Genomic DNA, 18,562 nt, shown 5'->3' with positions numbered 1-18,562 from the left:
CGTTTTATTCCTCTTTGTTTAAGTTTTTTGTCTCTCTAAAGCCATAATTCTTTTATAAATTCTTTCCTATCTTCAATTTCCCCCTTCAGAAGATCTGTAAATGAAAATATATTAGCTACCAATTCCTCCTTATTTTCCTGATATGGCTGTGGTTCGGCATAGGTCTAGTTCGGTTTGCGTCTGAGGCACAAGAGAGTGAGCTGAAAACGCACCAGTCAATTTTGGCATTTCGAAAGTCCCTTAAAACCCCAGCCCCGAAAATTCCTCGAGTCGTGTTTAATTAGGGATTTCTGAGACAATGCTATCAACCCAGAACCCCAGTTTATCGCTCGTATCGCCTCCGTTATCAGCCGTGCCTCTAAGGTACGAGCCGATTAGGGCGACGGCGCCGATGGTCTATCACGGGGAAGTGGGCCTTGCTGGTCCGGTACTGGACGCCAAACTCCTTCTTCTGCGTCTCCTCCTCCCCCTCCTCCTTCTTCTTCTCCTTCTTCTTCCTTCTCTGCTTCTTCTTCTTTGCTATCAGCTCGAGATGCCAGTTCGTGTTGGTATCGGTCTCTCCCGGCGTCCAGTGTCAGCAAGAGCCCAGTTTCCTTGATTTCTTGGTGCCTTGCGCTGCCGGCGACGCCTCTTGTGGTCAGCTCTTCTTGTCTGTATGCTTTTCGGTTGTTTTTTTAGTAATTTAAATCTCTCTCTTGAACTGTCTAGACGTCATTCTAGACTAGAATGACGTCTCGGTAGGCCGGACTACGACCCGTATTGATCATAATCCTTTACAATGATTTACGTTTGAATTTTCTCTCTTTCTGTCTCTCCCACAAACTCTTCTTCTTCTCTTTGAAGAACGGTGACGTCACAGTGTTCACTGTTATGACGTCACAAATTAATGCCGGTAAGGCTGTACTTAACGTTCGTTACCCACCGTCCTTTGCGTAAGGGTGTTTCTAATTTGACACAGGCGAAGATCATTTCATTATTTCCACGTCGTGATGATGTGGGTTTCAATTTGACACAAGCGCTCACCAGCAGTATCGGTCTAACGAATCCGGGCTTCACTGCACACCTTCCTTTATGCTCCCACGCAAGGCTGGGAAGTGTGTGGGCATAATTTCGTGTAGGCGCTTGTGTGTTTGTGCGTGTGTGTGTGTGTGTGTGTGTGTGTCTATGGGAGAGAGAGAGAAAGAGAGAGAGTGCGCATGCGCGTGTGTGTGTATGTGTGGGACATTGTAGTTACAACTTCGGTATACACAGTATTATGAAATATATATTTATAATATATATGATATATATGTGTGTGTATATAACATATTATATTATATATATATATATATATATATATATATATATATATATATATATATATATATATATATATATATATACATACATACATATATACATTATATACACATGTTTAAAATCACAGTAGATTCACATGACTTCAGTGTATGAGCGAATCTTCTTCTTCTTCTTCTTCCCAGCTTCTTCCCATTTTTATATGGGGTCGCCGTAGTGTATAAGCGAATCCCACAGGAAAATGACAGGCAGAAGTTCAGTACGAAGCGCTTTCACGTTTATTAACGCATCGTCGGGGCGCGAATGAGACGCAGATATAAAGAAGATTACAAAGTAAACAAAGAGAGCAAGAATACCAGATGGTCAACTGTCAAAGGGTAATAAACAGAAAGATAACCCAGGATAATCCGGGATCGAGCTGTCACAAACTGAACCCAAGACCAAAATTTAGTCATAATTTATGTCCCGATAACATCTGGTATTCTTGATCTTTTCGTTTACTTTGTAACCTTCTTTATATCTGCGTCTCATTCGTGCCCCGACGATGCGTTAATGAACGTGAAAGCGCTTGGTACTGAACTTCTGCCTGTCATTTTCCTGTGGGATTTGCTTATATATACATATATGTATATATGTGTATGTATATATATATGTATATATATATATAACACATATATATATATATATATATATATATATATATATATATATATATATATATACAGAGTGTCCTTTTTATTCTTCACACCGCTGGCCTGTGGAACAGCCTCCCTGAGAATGTTGTACAATTGGAACTTCAAAAGTTCAAGCCAAGATGCAATGCATTGCTACCCTAATACTAATCTTCTTGCATCTTAATATATTTTTATCTATTTATTCATTTATCAATTTATTTTTTCTCTTTTCATAAGTGAGATCTCATCTTTCTGTATTTCCATTTAATTCCTCTTACTTCTTCCTGATGAACACCATCTTCTTTGGAAGCTTGAATTTCAAGTCAGTGGCCCCTTTGGTGGGGTTGTTCCATATGAATAGGGTTCATCTTCTGAATAATAATAATAATAATAATAATAATAATAATAATAATAATAATAATAATAATAATAATAATAATAATATGAAAACGAGCTTTGGCACCTACAGTAGATAATCAAGAACTAGATACCTTTATCTTCCACTGGGTCTCAAGGGGCCGCTGCATGATTGATTGACAGGTCCCTCAGAGTCCGAATGCATATCTGTTGAGCCTCGCGGCCTAACAGCTTCTAAATTTGTGACGGGTCAATGGGAGCACGCGTCTAAGGTCAGCGAGAAGAATTCTGGGGACGATGTCAGGTCAGAGGGGGTCAGGTAATGGAAGAAAATTAATTTTTTTACATGTTTCTGTATAACTGTGGTTTTATTCACTCTGTTTCTGTAGGCTGTTCAAGATGAATGTCTGTAGAAATTCGTACAATTTTACAAGGTCAGAGTTCATTAGGATTTTTAGCCTTATGAGGTTAAATCCTTGGAAAACTGAGTAGGCCTAGCCTACCATGTCACAGAACAGAGGTCTGCACAGCTTCCTACAGTATCACAAGACAACGTCCTGTCAAGATTCGCAGTACCAACCAGGAGCAGTTTTGACTGGTCATAATCAAACAAGTGACTTTTAATTAGCGCGTGATTTCAGATACCCTTATCTCGTGCCTATGGTCATTTCACAAGGAGGTACAAAGCCCAATGGGCAGCCATGAGTTTGGGGTGGTAAACAGCCTACTCAGGAACCTATACCTATACCTCTTGGCGCAGGCAATCATTGTTTTTCATGGATCATGGATAGATAGGATTTGCATAGTTGGTTATTTAATTGCGTTTTCTGGCGACTTGTGGCATCTTGATGCCAGATTTCGCACCCAATTGCCACTGATTTTCGAAAATAGGCATCCGCACTTTCTTCTGTCCGCCCTCAGATCTTAAAAACTGCTGAGGCTAGATGGCTGAAATTGGGGTGTTGATCATCAGCCCTCCAATCATCAAAAATGCCAAATTGCAGCCATCTAGCCTCATTAGTTTTTATTTTATCTAAGGTTAAATTTAGCCATAATCATGCTTCTGGCAACCATATAGGCCAGGCCACCACCTGCCCGTGGTTAAAGTTTCATGGGCCGCGGCTCATACAGCATTATACCGAGACCACTGAAAGATGGATCTATTTTCAGCGGCGTTGATTGTACGTTGTAATGGCTGTGTATACAGAAAACTCGATTGCGCCGAAGGCGCATTATTTTATTTTTATTTTTTTTAAATCTTGTAGCCAAATTTTGCCCCAATTAGCCAGTATTTTTCGAAATGAGTTTAAAATTAGATTAGTATCTTTTTAACGGCGATATAAGAGCCAGTTTTAGCACCAAGTACCCAGCATTTTACCAAAAATGGTACAAAACTAAATTTGTACCCATTCAGACGCTCCTTTCGGGTGCCTGAGTCTATAAATTTTATCATTTATTTCAATTTCTTATCTCGTTTATTGCAGGCTTTGCTAAGGAGTTACCTTATCTGCCTTTCAATTGCTTCTTTGTTGTGTTTTAGTGATTCCGAGTATTAAAATGCGTCATATCTCCTTGCAATTACTGTTTAAAAAATTTGAGTTTATCTGTTTTCATATGCGGGAAGGAAGCTGGTACCATGAGGATATATATAAGCTGTTTACCAGTGTCATCCGATGACCACAGACGCGAGAAAATTATTTGCTGTGTGATTGTGTGTGGTACACTAGGTTTAGGGATGCTGTGACCTCATTATCACGTGACTGTGACGTCACGAAACTGATGGTGGCTCCCCCATACGTAAGGAGAGGTAATTATCTTATATTATACCCCAGCCGTTTTCTGCAGATAGTCGCCTAGCTTATGAAACATTAGGTCATATACAGTATATGCACATATATGTATATATACATGCATATACGTATGTATATATATATATATATTATTTATATACATATATGTAAATGTATACATATATATATTTATATATAAACACATATATTATATGTATATTTATATATATATGTATATATATATATATTTATACATATACATATACATACGATCAGCTCCAATCATACCCATTTTATACCCCGTACCTTAGAAGAACCACGGGTCACAGAGAGGTAATCATTTACTGCGTGTGTGGTTAACTAGATTAGAGGTGGTATGACCTCATTATCACGTGATTGTGACGTCACGAAACTGATGGGGCCCCCATACACACAGAGAGAGAGAGAGAGAGAGAGAGAGAGAGTTATTTTATAACACCTGTTGTGAAAGAGCCGAGCTCATGAAATGCTCGGTCATGTTTAGTTATATATATATATGTACTGCATATGTATATATTTATATATGTATATATATGTATACGTATATATATAAATATATGTATGTATATATAAATATATATACTGTATATATATATATTACATATATATATATATATATTACATATATATATATATATATATATATATATATATATATATATATATATATAGAGAGAGAGAGAGAGAGAGATTTTATTTTTTCATTAGTTTCCAATGTTTTTTTTAATATTTTGTCTTCTACTTTGAACATTTATCATCCTAGTTTTCCTTTATTATATATTCCTTTCAATTATTTGCCATGTACTTTTGTTATGTTTCTCATTTATTTACACATTTTTGTTCCATACTTTTTCAGGCAGATTTTGGCATTTGTAAATATATTCATATAAATCTTCCAGAATATATCAAAATATATTCCATAAAACAATTATAATGATAAATGATTAACGCCGCCCACCAGTCCACCCAGATATCAGTGGGCACAAACGTCTGCCGGCGCCTAGTAAATAAAAAGCATATACGTATATGGGTCTAGCAACCTCATCCCAAAAAATTTTTTTAGGAAAAAGGAGAGTCAAAATTAAGAATGCCAACAATATTTATAACAAAAAATAAATATTCATATAATAACATGAACAAAAATAACAAAACAGCTATAACTGAATGTTCTTATAACAATAAAAACTTCAACAGAAGCAATATGGCTGCTGTTCCACCCCTCTCCCCCAAAAAAAACTCCCCCCACCACAAAAAAGCCATATAAAAAAATTATATATATACTTGAAGAGTTATTATCATAGCCGGTTATCGCACTGAAAAAGAAAGAAAGAGAAAAGGGTTATCGGATAACGTGAAGTCCTTTTCCTCGAGATAGAGCAATTAGAATTATGTTGACCTTGAAAGATATATATATTATATATAATTAGGATCTTCTGTGTATTTCATTATTATTATTATTATTATTATTATTTTATTATTATTATTATTATTATTATTATTATTATTATTATTATTATTATTATTATTATTATTATTATTATTATGTTGAGGTATATGTTATATGTACGCGATTATCACTATCCATAGAAACATTATTATTATTATTATTATTATTATTATTATTATTATTATTATTATTATTATTATTATTATTATTGTGCAGAGGTTATTATTATTATTATTATTTTTATTATTATTATTATTATTATTATTATTATTATTATCCATGCTCAAATGTATTATATCCATACATACATACATACATACATACATACATACATACATACATACATACATACATACTGTACAGTACAAAAGAGACCATAAATTCAAAAGAAAACAGAAAAAAAACTACTTTAAGATTTAAGGCAAAATTTAAAAAGTTTTTAAAAAGTATATATATATATATATATATATATATATATATATATATATATATATATATATATATATATATATATATATATATATATATATATATATATATATATATAGAGAGAGAGAGAGAGAGAGAGAGAGAGAGAGAGAGTAAGTACGTGCTTGCTTACACTAACACGATGCTTTATTTATTTCCTAAGTACATTCAAGTACAAATTACAAAAAAAAAACTTTTTTCAATAAATTCTGTACCAATTCCACTACCTTGATCCATATCTTCATTAAAAAAAAACTATAACATAAAAAAAGAAGGAATAAAATTCGGTCAGCGTGAATCATACCGAAACCAGTTATGACCTGATATTGATTCTCCCGGTTGGTCAAAATACCTTTTTTTTTTTTTTCCTGAAGTTTTCATTCTTTTTTGGCACTCTGTTTCCGGTCAGGCAGTTCCATTTTGGGGTAAAATTTTGGTTAGATTCTTCAATTACAATTTTAGCAATTATCCCACATAATTTGTGGGATAGAATTCTCCTTGCGTTTTAATCATTTACTTAAGTTTTGTCTGTTTATTTATTATCTTGTTAATTTATTTTGTTTTAGAAAGTAATCTCTTTTTTTCTGTATTTCCAATCACCTCATGTTACTTCTTTCTAATGAACATGATATTCTTTGGAAGTTTGAATTTCAAGTCAAGTGGTGGGTGTGTTTCATATGAGTAAGGTTCATCTTCTAAATATAATAATCATAACAAATAATAATTGCATATTTTATATCTATGATAAAATAATTGTTATCTATTAGCAACAATTACTCGATAATTTTTGTTTCCAAATCGCAAAAATCACAAAAAAATATTAATTTTCTTCTCTCTTTAAAAATCACAAAAAATATCAACAGATTCCAACGCATTTCTTCAGAATCTCTGAATAAAACTATTTTCTTCAGTATCTTCAGAGATTAGACCACGATTCTCATAAGTGGAATCATGTGCTTCTTTTAAACCAAAACAAAAACTATCATTTCAGTAGAATCGAAAAGAATTTTCTCCTAAAACAAAAAAACTAGTAAAAACAATATCTTGTACAAGACGGACCCATCGCTTGCCTTTGGGGAGGGAGTTCGATGAAACTGATGAACACAGATAGTTTTAATCTTATCTTGGAGGCTTCGATTAGATAAATACGACTTTCTAAGTCTCTCTCTCTCTCTCTCTCTCTCTCTCTCTCTCTCTCTCTCTCTCTCTCTCTCTCTCTCTCTCTCTATATATATATATATATATATATATATATATATATATATATATATATATATATATATATATATTTATTATATTTATAGACAAACCTTTCTTATCACTCAACAGAAAACTTGGCATACGATAACTAACATTATGTAAGGTAAAAATCCGACTTAAATACAGGCTGCATTTATAACTGACATACATTTTTCTCTTTCCAGATCACCAACAAAAAGAAATGCAATCGTTAATGACATAAAAGAAGGCAGAAGGAACGCCCGAGAAAGATTTCCAAGCACGCATAAAGCATTTGTCATCTTTAATTTTTTCAAGCGACGTCCATTCACAAAACCTTTACCTCAGTGGCATTGGTGTACCAAACATCCCATTCAATGGGTTTGAGTAAACCGTCGCTCCTGTTAAAAATCGGAGGCGAATCTTGGCGGATGTGTGAAGTGGATGTTTACAAAACTAACGGTTCTGTGTTGGTGAGGTTGTGGGATACTATGAGCGCCGCTATCTCGACGAAAAATTCTAATGAAACAACCTTGTAGGTTTCTCTCCAGCGAGTATCCCTGCACTTAAGAGCATTCAAATTAACAATAAACAAAGATTTTTCCCGATAAATCACTCCAGAATCCACTTAGATGCTAGCCAATCACGTGAAAACGACGAGGGAGTACTGGGAAGAAAAGGAGAAGATGAGTCTAGCCAGGAATGAGATGGACATAGAAAACGGGTCTCAAGTCACTCTCCTGGCGCCCCTTACTTCCGCCAACAGTTACACTACTTTGTCGGAGCCCCTCTCTCCTGTAAGGGTTCCTCCCCAGCAGGCTACGCATTCGGTAATCGTGCCGAACTCGGCTGTCCTACATCAACAAGGTGGGTATTTTCACCCTGTGGAAGTTCAATTCAAATTTAGGTGATGGGGTGTACAGTTCAAACTCTGGCACTAGCTTAGGCTATGTCCGTCTAGCCTAGGGTGAAAATTTAGACCTATGAAGAAAAAAACCTTACCCGTTAAATTTACAAGTCCATGCTTACTAGAGAGATCTTCGTTGGGATGTTGGGGTTTCACCCACGCCCTCTGCAGAGACACAATTATCATTTGGTCTTGCTGGGCGTGCGAACGCTTGCTTACAATACGTCGACAGTATAATTCATTACCAGCCAGTTTCCTTCCAATCTTAATCAAGTTCTAAGCAAACGTCAGTTACTCTCTGCTCACTAGAACTTTTAATATTACTTCGTTAACAAAGTCTCTCTAATTTCCTTTGAATAGTCTCACGCAAATCGATTAAGAATGTCTCAGTAATACTTCATGCTTTGTCCATGGGATTCTCCATGTCCAGCTCTTGGAGGAAAGATCTCGAATAGATTGTTTCACATCACGAGTTCCATTTGTTTTCCAATTTGGTCTTTTGAAATATTAATTACTTGGGAAATTGCATTCTTAGTGGACAGACACACAAACACACACAAGAGAGCAAGTTATACTCTTTTCTCCCTCTTTCTCTCTTAAGTAATAAATATGAAAAACCAACAAATAAGCCTGAATTAAACTAATGTTTTATTTTCCATCTTTTACACCAACAGGATGTTAGAAAATATACACTATTTTCTCTCTCTCTCTCTCAGTTGACCAGGTATCGTCTTTGTCAATGTACTGTAGTCTGAAGGTAATACTCTCTCTCTCTCTCTCTCTCTCTCTAAATTAACCAGGTATGGTCATCGTCAATATACAATAGCCTGAAGGTAATGCTATCTCTCTCTCTCTTTCTCTCTCGCTAAATTAACCAGGTATCGTCATAGCCAGTGTATAGTAACCCGAAGGTAATTCTCTCTCTCTCTCTCTCTCTCTCTCTCTCTCTCTCTCTCTCTCTCTCTCTCATAAACAATACCATGCTATATAAAACTAACACCGTACTTATGCTCATTCTCTCTGACAACCAACAGCGAATTATCCTCAGGCGAAAACTCGAACACCTAATATCTTCTTTCTTTCCCGACGCCTTCGTCAGGAGGCCAGCAAATATGCACCATCTCCATCCCGTCGGGCAACCTCCTCGGCCCAACCCTGGGTCACTCAGGGGGCGGCGTCCCTCCCCAGGACGAGGACAAGTCCGGGTTGAACCAGGGCTCGTCGGGATTGGCTTGTACCATCTGCGGGGACAGAGCCACGGGGAAGCACTACGGGGCTCACTCCTGCGACGGCTGCAAGGGCTTCTTCCGTCGCTCCGTCAGGAAGAACCACACCTACAGCTGAGAGAGAGAGAGAGAGAAGAGAGAGAGAGAGAGAGAGAGAGAAATGAAAAATTAAGCTATCAGAATTTTAAGAAATCAGTGCAAGACAGTCTTTAGTAACCTTTATCCGTAGCGGGGTATTGCCGTCAGTGCACCTCATGCGGTGCACTGTAGGCATTACTAAAGGTACTTCGCAGCGTGCCTTTGACCCCCAGCTGCAACCTCTTTCGTTCCTTTTACTGTACCTCTTTTCATATTCTTTCCTCCATCTTACTTTCCACCCTCTCCTAACAGTTGTTTCACAGTGCAACTGCGAGGTTTTCCTCCTGTTACACCTTTCAAACCTTCTTACTGTCAATTTCCGTTTCAGCGCTGAATGACCTCATGGGTCCGAGTGCTTGGCCTTAGGCCTAAATTCTATATTCAATTCAGTTCTCAAATTAAGAAATATACCTTTATTAAAGTTTTCGTAAGAGCCCACACAAGGCTTTTTGTACAGTCCTGTTAGCAAGTAAATAAAAACATACCATTCTAATTGGCTTTAATATTGGCCTAAGCGATTAGCCTAGTCATGACTGGCGTGAAAGGAACTTTCACCGGAATTCCTCTGTGTTTCAGGTTCAACAGAGGATGCACAGTCGACAAGGACAAGAGGAACCAGTGTCGCTACTGCAGGCTGAGAAAGTGCATAAGGGCGGGCATGAAGAAAGAAGGTGAAGGGTCCTTAAAGTTCCTCAGATTCCCTCTGCAGTACTCGTATTTGCATGCTAGGAGAGAATATAGAATTTAGACCATAGGCCTAGTGCTGGGACCTGAGGTCATTCAGCGCTGAAACAGAAACAGAATAAAACGCTTAGAAAGGTGTAACGGGGGGGAAAACCTCACAGTTGCACTATGAATCAACTGTTAGGAGAGGGTGGAAAGTAAGATGGGGGAAAGAATATGAAAGGAGGTACAGTAATTCGTATGTCAGGGACTTGGGAAGTTCAAGATTTTGGCCGCCATATTGGTTGGCCCATTTTAGAAAATTTCTTATATTAAAAAAAATAAAGCCAGATTTTCCAGTTAATGTCTTTGGTTGGAAGTGGATAAAAAATAGAAGGCTTAGTAATTTTATTGGTTTACCTAGAGGCTTTCCTTGCAATACACATAAATAGGATTATTCAAAAAGCATTCTATTAACTTTCAACATTAGAATTAATCTTTGTTTATGTATCTTTGTATGTACTGACAATATTTCTTAATAACTATTTACCACGTCTGTGTAAAATTACAATTTTTTTTGCTAATCTTTTCTTTTTTGCTACTCAGCGGTACAAAATGAGAGAGACAGGATCAGTACACGACGTCCCAGCTATGACGAATCAGCGCTGAACAGTGGAATCTCCCTGGCTGCCATTCTCAATGCAGAAAACTACTCCAGACAGGTGGGAAGAAATCCTTAGACCCATAAGCACTTGTATGCTATCACTACAGTAGTATAACTTCAGGTCTATACTGCCCTGAAGTAGAAGACTGCAGTATCTGCAAAAATACAAAACTGAGAAAAATGGTAGATACTGCAGTTTTCCTTGCCTTACTACCGATTTTGCAGATACTGCAAATGAGACCCGCTAAATAAAGCACTGAAGAATCATTCTGAAACTGCAGTAACCTGTATATTAGTGTTTCACGAACCCAATAGGTGGCATATCTCAGTTACGAAAATTTTGCAGATACTGCAGTTTTTTCCATTTTAGGACAGTATAACTCTCCATGTCATCACTTAAAAAATAATATGTCATGTTCATAATTTCATCTCTTTGTGATTCCTGTTTGGAAATTTTCTGTATTTCACACATCTAATGCAGCGTCCTTCGGGCTCACTAATACTCCAGTGATTCTTGCATCACTCAACTCTGCCCTTCATCCACTACTGATTTTAATTATGGTTAATTATTGACACTCCATTTGTTCTTGTGTTACTGAACTCTGCATGGCGTTCATTATCAACTCTTAGTATAGTTAATTGCTACTCCAGTAGTTGTTGCATCACTCATCTCAGCATTTGTTCAATCATTAATTTGAATATCTTACTGAAATATATCTTTTAGTTACTTGAATTTTAGTCAGACATTGAGGTGGACATATTTTATCTTAAGTTTTTTCTGATATCCATCCTTTCAAGACACCTGTTCTTTGATGAAAAAAATTCCTGTGCATAACATTTCACAATTTTCTTAGGAATTTGATTTTTTCTTAAGACTCTTGCTGACTCACCTTCACACTTCTTTGTCAGATACCTCTTTTTCTCCTTCTTCTTTGTTATTTGTCTTATTTTAGGACTTTGATTTCTCTTGAGCCTCTTGTTTTTACTCACCTTCACACTCCATTGTCAAGTATCACTTCTTTATTATATTTTTTGTTTTATTTTAGGATTGTTTTTCTTAAGGCACTCACCTTCACACTCCCGGGTCAAATTACTTTTAAAACTTGGTATTTCTCTTCTTCTAATTTTTCTTGATTTTTTTTTATCTCATCTGACCTACTCGTTTGGTACATATGTTCTTGATGTTTTCCTGTCTCATCTGACCTGCACGTTTGGTATATATCTTGACATTTCGGTCTCATCTGACCAACTCATTTGGTATATATCTTCTTCACGATGTTTCTGTCTCACCTGACCTATTCCCCACGACCAGTTCACACCAGCCTTCGGAGAAATCAGCGTGATGAACAAGAAGGTGGCCGGGGTGATGGACGTGTGCGACAGCATGAAACAGCAACTGCTGGTTCTCGTCGACTGGGCCAAGTACATCCCTGCTTTCTGCGACCTCGTCTTGGACGACCAAGTGAGTCTTGAAAGGAGGAGCCTTTTAGCTAGCTGGAAAAGGATGTACGTTCTTTAGTCTATGTACAACTAGTGCAACGGACAGTGAGAAGGGTGGCTTAGTGTCTTTTTGTAGCCCAGGCCTACGGCAAATAGAATATAATTTAGAATTTAGACCAAAGGCTAACCGTCCCGGTAGGGGAGTAGCGCCGTCAATGCACCTCACGCTTTGTGCACTGTAGGCGTTACTTGGGGTTCTTTGCGGCGTTCCTTAGGTCCCTAGATGCAACCCCTTTTATTCCTTTTACTGTACCTTCATTCATATTCTCTTTCTTCCATCTTACTTTCAACTCTCTCCTAACAATTGTGTCACAGTGCAACTGCGAGGTTTTCCTCCTGTAACACCTTTAAAACTTTTTACTCTCAATTTCCCTTTCAACCCTGAATGAGCTATTAGGTCCCAGCGGTTAGCCTTCTGCTTAAATTCTGCACTCCTTTCTTAACTAGCTCGAAGGGATGCACGGTCTTTAGTATATGTACAAATATTGCAAAGGACGGACAATGGGAAGGGTGACCTAGTGTCTTTTTCTAGCCCAGGCCAAAAGTAAACAAGAAAAAATGTAAAAGAAGAGGAGGAGGTAGTTGTTAACTAAGCATTTTGCGTAAGAATGGAAACATTATCTTATAATCCCTCGTTGTATCGTTTTCACATTTGTGGATATTTTGGTTATTTTAGATCAAAAGTGTCATTTAAGTTTAATTGTTTAGTTAAATTGATACTTCCAGCTATGTCCTACAGTCAAGTGTGTGTAAATGTTAAAATTATCCTACACTGGTGAAATTCCACAAGTGCAATTATCGTATATACCTCCTATTCATTTCATTTTTTAATGTGTGAATATTTACTTAAACATCGTATGCACAGAACGTAGACGTTTAATTCAAATTCATTTGCAGTCACTAGAGTATATTATATTACAGAAGGGATAGAACATCCGCGAATCGAAACAGTTTCATCAACAATATTGACCACAATCGAAAGCAAAGTATAAAAAGATGATTTCTAGAAAATATGGGGTGTATCTTTTTGTCATCAGGGTTTAATCTTGTTGGTCCTTCAGTCAACCCTCAATCTGGTCCTTTAGAAGGACACATTTTTCATCAGAAGGGGTGCACAGTGCAATATTATGCTTTTGTAATCAAATTTATATCTCCACTAATGCTGATCGCACACTGATCATGCGTAGGTCTATCGTAAATGTATTTTAAACAGATTTTTATATTCCTACTGATGACTGTTTAAATGACGAGTAAAAACTGTTCATTTGTAAAGCCAGTTGATAATATCAAACCGATTACTTAACCTAAAACTTTACGATAAATGAAGAGACATTGATAGCCATCACTCTACCAAGGTGGCGCTCCTACGTGCACACGCTGGCGAGCACTTGATCCTTGGGGCTGCTTATCGTTCCATGAACCTGACCGACATGATTCTCCTGGGTAATGACTGCGTCATCCTCAGAAATTCTTCAGGTACGTTGACACTCGACTTGCATTGTTCTTGGACATCCTTCAGACCCTCAGTTATTCTCTGAATCCAGTTGATTTCCTCATAATTAATAGAGTAATGCTCTATTAATTGTTAATCTTGGTTTTCCTCAGTAATTGTTTGTAGACCCTCGACTTCCATTGTTCTTGACCATTCTTCAGACCCTCTACTATTTTCCGTATCCAACTGTTTTCCTCAGTGATTCTTCAGCTATGCAGACACTTATCATCGTATTATTATTATGATTATTATTATTGTTATTATTATTATTATTATTATTATTATTAGTAGTAGTAGTAGTCGTAGTAGTAGTAGTAGTAGTATAATTATTTGTTTTGGTATATTATTATTATTAATAATAATTTCCGCAGTTGAAGTGGAAATCACGCGGATAGGCCACCGGATCATGGACGAATTGATCCTCCCGCTCAGACGAGCCAACATGGACGGCAACGAATACGCCTGTCTCAAAACGATCGTCTTCTTCGACCCAGGTACGTTAATTCGAGAAGTTAAAGAGGGCATTGAGGCTGTTACAATTACGTACGTATCTGGCAAAAAAAAAAAGTGACCAGTAGATTCTATAAATACGAGAGAATATCTGAATTCAGCCTTTCGAGTAGCCAGAGAAGGGTGGTAAGCTTGGGTCTAGCGAAAAAGCACATTATTATATTATTGTAATGACTAGCCAAATCGCAGATTGTTCTGCCCCAGTCTCTCCACAGCTTGCTTTTATTTACTTTGCTCATTATTTTAAAGCCATGCAACATCTTTCTCTCTCTCTCTCTAACCCTTTCCAACCCTCCAAACCATTCAGGTACCTGCCTTTACGTAACCTTGAAAAACAGCTTAGCAGTCTGGTGCAAGCTGCAATTGGTCATAAGTGCCGACAAAGTAGCCTTGAAGTTCATTTGTTTATTTACGTATTTTTTATCTATTTATTTACTCTTTGGCTAGGTTTGGGTTCACTGTTAGGCCTACAAATCGATCAGTTTTAAGGACCTACCTATTGACATGGGCTTCGAAATATGTCACCCTCAAGTAGATTGATATACTGTAAATTTTATTCAGTCTGCAAGGATAATACGCAAGTTGTGACATCATTATTATCATTCTTATTATCGTTGTGGTTGTAAATGTGCTGATGTTGTTGTTGGTCTAAATGTATTATTATAATGATGATAACGCATATATTATAACTTTTTTGGTGGCTTTAATGATGGTGCACTTTTATAACAATAACTTTCGCAAAAGTGAAAACTCGTTAATAGTTCGGCTCCTGGTTCCTAAGCGCGAACACCGCAAACACATTTGCGGGCACACTGCACCGTTCGTGTTAGGTGCAGAGCTATTTAACTTGAAACAACTTTACTTCGTAGCTTTTCTCTTTCATACTGTTATTACATTATTGAAATCGACACTGAATTGCCTTGTTATTTACAATTTTAAACGTCTTTAAATTTACTGTATGTAGTAGTACATCAGACTGTTTATTTTAATCGTTGCCCATTACCCTTTTGCTGCGACAAGAACCCCAAAAATTTAAGAGATGTTTCTAAACTAATTTTTTACCAAATTTTGTCAGTAGAGTTCTACTGTACTTTTAACCCTTACTCTTTCATTTTTCTGTTACTGAGGCAACGCCATGTTATTATTGTTTTCTGTAGGGTTTTACAAACGAATAAATGTTCATCACCATAGCAAATCGCCTAGCTTCTTCTTCTTCTCCCCTGCAGTCATAAGATGGCTGCACAACGTGGAAAATAAATGTTTATCACCATAGCAAATCACCTTGCTTCTTCTTCTTCCCTGCAGTCATAAGAGGTCTGCACAACGTGGAAAAGGTGAAGAGCCTACGCCACCGCGTCCAGCTCCTTCTGGAAGACTACATCAACGACAGGCAGTACGAACCTCGCGGGCGATTTGGGGAAATGTTACTCACGCTTCCCGCCCTCCAGTCCATCACTTGGCAGATGATCGAGCAAATCCAGTTCGCCAAATTGTTCGGCGGTGCCAAGATCGACAACCTCCTACAGGAGATGCTTCTTGGTGGTGAATAACATTGATTAATTGTTTTTACTCTCCTCCCCAGCCCACAACCCGAGCTGGTTGAGTTACTTTCTTCCTTTTATTTTTTCTCCTGTTCCTTTTGGACTCATCCCACCTTCCTGTCTACTTTCTTCAACTTGGCCTGCTCTAATTTTCACCTCTCATTTAAGAACAGAGCCTTCAGCACAATCTTTTAGAGCCTACAAATTTGACGTAATGGTTTGGTTGACCTTTAGAATAATGATGAGACGAAGTACATTTATAGAATATGCCTTTGTTTTCACGCACAACTTGTGCCCTTTAGATCTTAGAATATAAAAAACGACTCATAAAAGGTACTAAGATTAACAAATTGGCCTACCGACATTTTATGCTGCATTTATTCAGTACTTAATTTTATCTTTAATCAACCTGTGTTAAAATAAACTCAGATACTCAGTAAGTCTCGTATTTCTTCCCTCGTACTTAACGTCTAGTCATAATCAGTCTTAACAATCATTAAAACTTGTTATAACTTAGTCATTGTGCCTTAACCACCTTTTCTGCAGTTTAGTATTAATATAAACGCCAAGAGTTTTTCTTCCAGGAACAGGCAATGACGGGCCAAACGGCATGTCCGGAAACAACCCCACGTCCGGCGGCTATGGAGGTGGAGACGGCGGAATAGGAATTGGTGTTCCCGCGCCGCCCCTGGTGGTACAGGCCTGCCAATACCCCTTGGCGCGGCCACGGCAGCCAGCGGAGGAATGGCCCTCTGCCTGAGCTCCAGCGACATCAATCGAGGGACGTATGGTGGTGGCCTAGGCCTAGAAGGAACAACCTTGGGAGGGACATGTGACGACGGTGACAGAGAGGGAGACGAGGCCAAGACCTTCTTGGGATCTGCGTCACCCATCTCCTCCCATTGTTTGTCTCCTTACAGTGGGAGCGAGGGGAGCAATAGCCACATGAGCGTCATTATGCGGGATGTCACCAAGGAACCTAACATCCAACTCACCCCTCTCAAGAACTTCAAACAGGAGAATTCTGACTCTGGGTAAATGTTCGTGCGTGTGTTATTTAAAGTGCAATATCTTTTTTAAAGTGACTGACTGTCAAAAAAAGTGGGTGCAGTGCAGAGTAAAAACAAAATGAGACTAGACAGTTTACTGTTTACAGACAGAACTTGTGAAAATGGTTAGTGAGTAGAAAAAAATGGGACTGGACTGTCGACTGAGAGATTTTGTGAAATCGTTGACGTAGTAGTTCTTGTTAACTTGTTGAATGGATTTGAAAGTTTATTTTTAAAGGTTCACATCTTTTAACAGAAATGAAAAAACTCCCAAGAGTTGTATATAAACACTGAATGTACAAATGCCATAGGTGGTTCTGCCTTCCAATGTGATATGTGTTCAATGTGTAATGTGTTCAGTCATCATCTGGAGCTGCAATGTGAATGTTGTGTATCGCTTGACGTGGAAGAAAGTAGCTTTCTTTTGTTATGAATTTTTTTTTATAATGGAAAGACATTTATTGTTGTTGGAATGATAAAACCGGTGTTTTTTGTACTACGAGTTTTATTAACCAGTTTATATCGAGTATACGACAGATATTAAAGTATACAAAGACCATTTTATTGAAAAAATATGTGCAGACTGCTGTTGGTGATAACAAAAAGAACACTTCCCCCAAGCAGCCGGTTACCTGACCGGCGAAGCTTAGCAACACTGGGTCTAATCTTTACTTGGACGAGAAACCTCCGTGCAATGTCAAACCTCTCTCGGCAAATAAGTCCCTTGATTATATATATATATATATATATATATATATATATATATATATATATATATATATATATATATATATATATATATATATATACTGCATTATATATATATGTTATGATGAAGCCCCAAGAAAAAGGAACACTGATATCTAAAAAGGTATTGGCGATCTAATCCGGTCTTCATAATCCTGATAGATTCGCCATCAGTCCCCTTCACTAAAGCAGCTTTACGCATGAGAAGACACAATTATATGAACAATCTGTGATGTCTCCTAAGTTACACTGTGGCTGGTATTGCTTGAACGATTAAAAAAATCAGAATTTTAACATGAGTATCTGCCTCCTTACAAGATGTTATGCATGTGTTAATTTTTGTGGAAGAATTAAGCTCACAAGAAACGCTATAAGCAATGCCTTTGCTGCCAGTTGCTTAACAAAAAGCAGAAGAATAAGTGCTTAGTACCTTGTTCTCGAGTTACAAAGTTCATATGATGGTTAACCAAGTACGGCAGCATTAGGCACAAGTTGAATAAAACTGGACTCGAATCCATCGCCAAGGTTATGTAGGATGTAACTAATTAAATCTAAAACAGCATCGTACATACCTCATTGTTTCCCCACGAGTATAGTGGCTGTCAGGAGGGAAGTGTCCAGATTCAATGTGATTATATAAGAGCCCAAGGACAACATCTTTTAGCAACCTTACAGAATGAATGGCAATCCCCTTATAATTGTTGCAGGCCAAGTATTTCACCTGAAAATGAAAATGCCGTTTAGAAAACAACAGAGATACAATGTACAGAATTTAGGACAAATTATCCAAGACATATTTTTAGATATTAATAACGGAAAAACCATCACAGCGGAGT

The 18,562-nt window shown here is 37.3% G+C and overlaps 1 protein-coding gene across 1 annotated transcript; it reads left to right on the top strand.

Moving 5' to 3' along the window:
* Window positions 1–416: 416 nt before the first annotated feature.
* On the top strand, window positions 417–17,475 carry LOC136854975 (hepatocyte nuclear factor 4-gamma-like). Its single transcript, XM_067131649.1, is given in 11 exon segments — window positions 417–653; window positions 7,496–8,156; window positions 9,296–9,539; window positions 10,134–10,231; window positions 10,830–10,945; window positions 12,200–12,349; window positions 13,743–13,863; window positions 14,251–14,373; window positions 15,695–15,931; window positions 16,515–16,613; window positions 16,616–17,475. Coding segments are annotated over 10 exon segments (1,776 nt in total). The 5' UTR covers window positions 417–653; window positions 7,496–7,921; the 3' UTR covers window positions 16,969–17,475.
* Window positions 17,476–18,562: the final 1,087 nt, after the last annotated feature.

This window comes from Macrobrachium rosenbergii, chromosome 30 (genome assembly GCF_040412425.1).
Source record: "Macrobrachium rosenbergii isolate ZJJX-2024 chromosome 30, ASM4041242v1, whole genome shotgun sequence".
In the NCBI taxonomy this organism is placed as follows: Eukaryota; Metazoa; Arthropoda; class Malacostraca; order Decapoda; family Palaemonidae; genus Macrobrachium; species Macrobrachium rosenbergii.
This window is presented reverse-complemented; position numbering and strand designations above follow the sequence as displayed.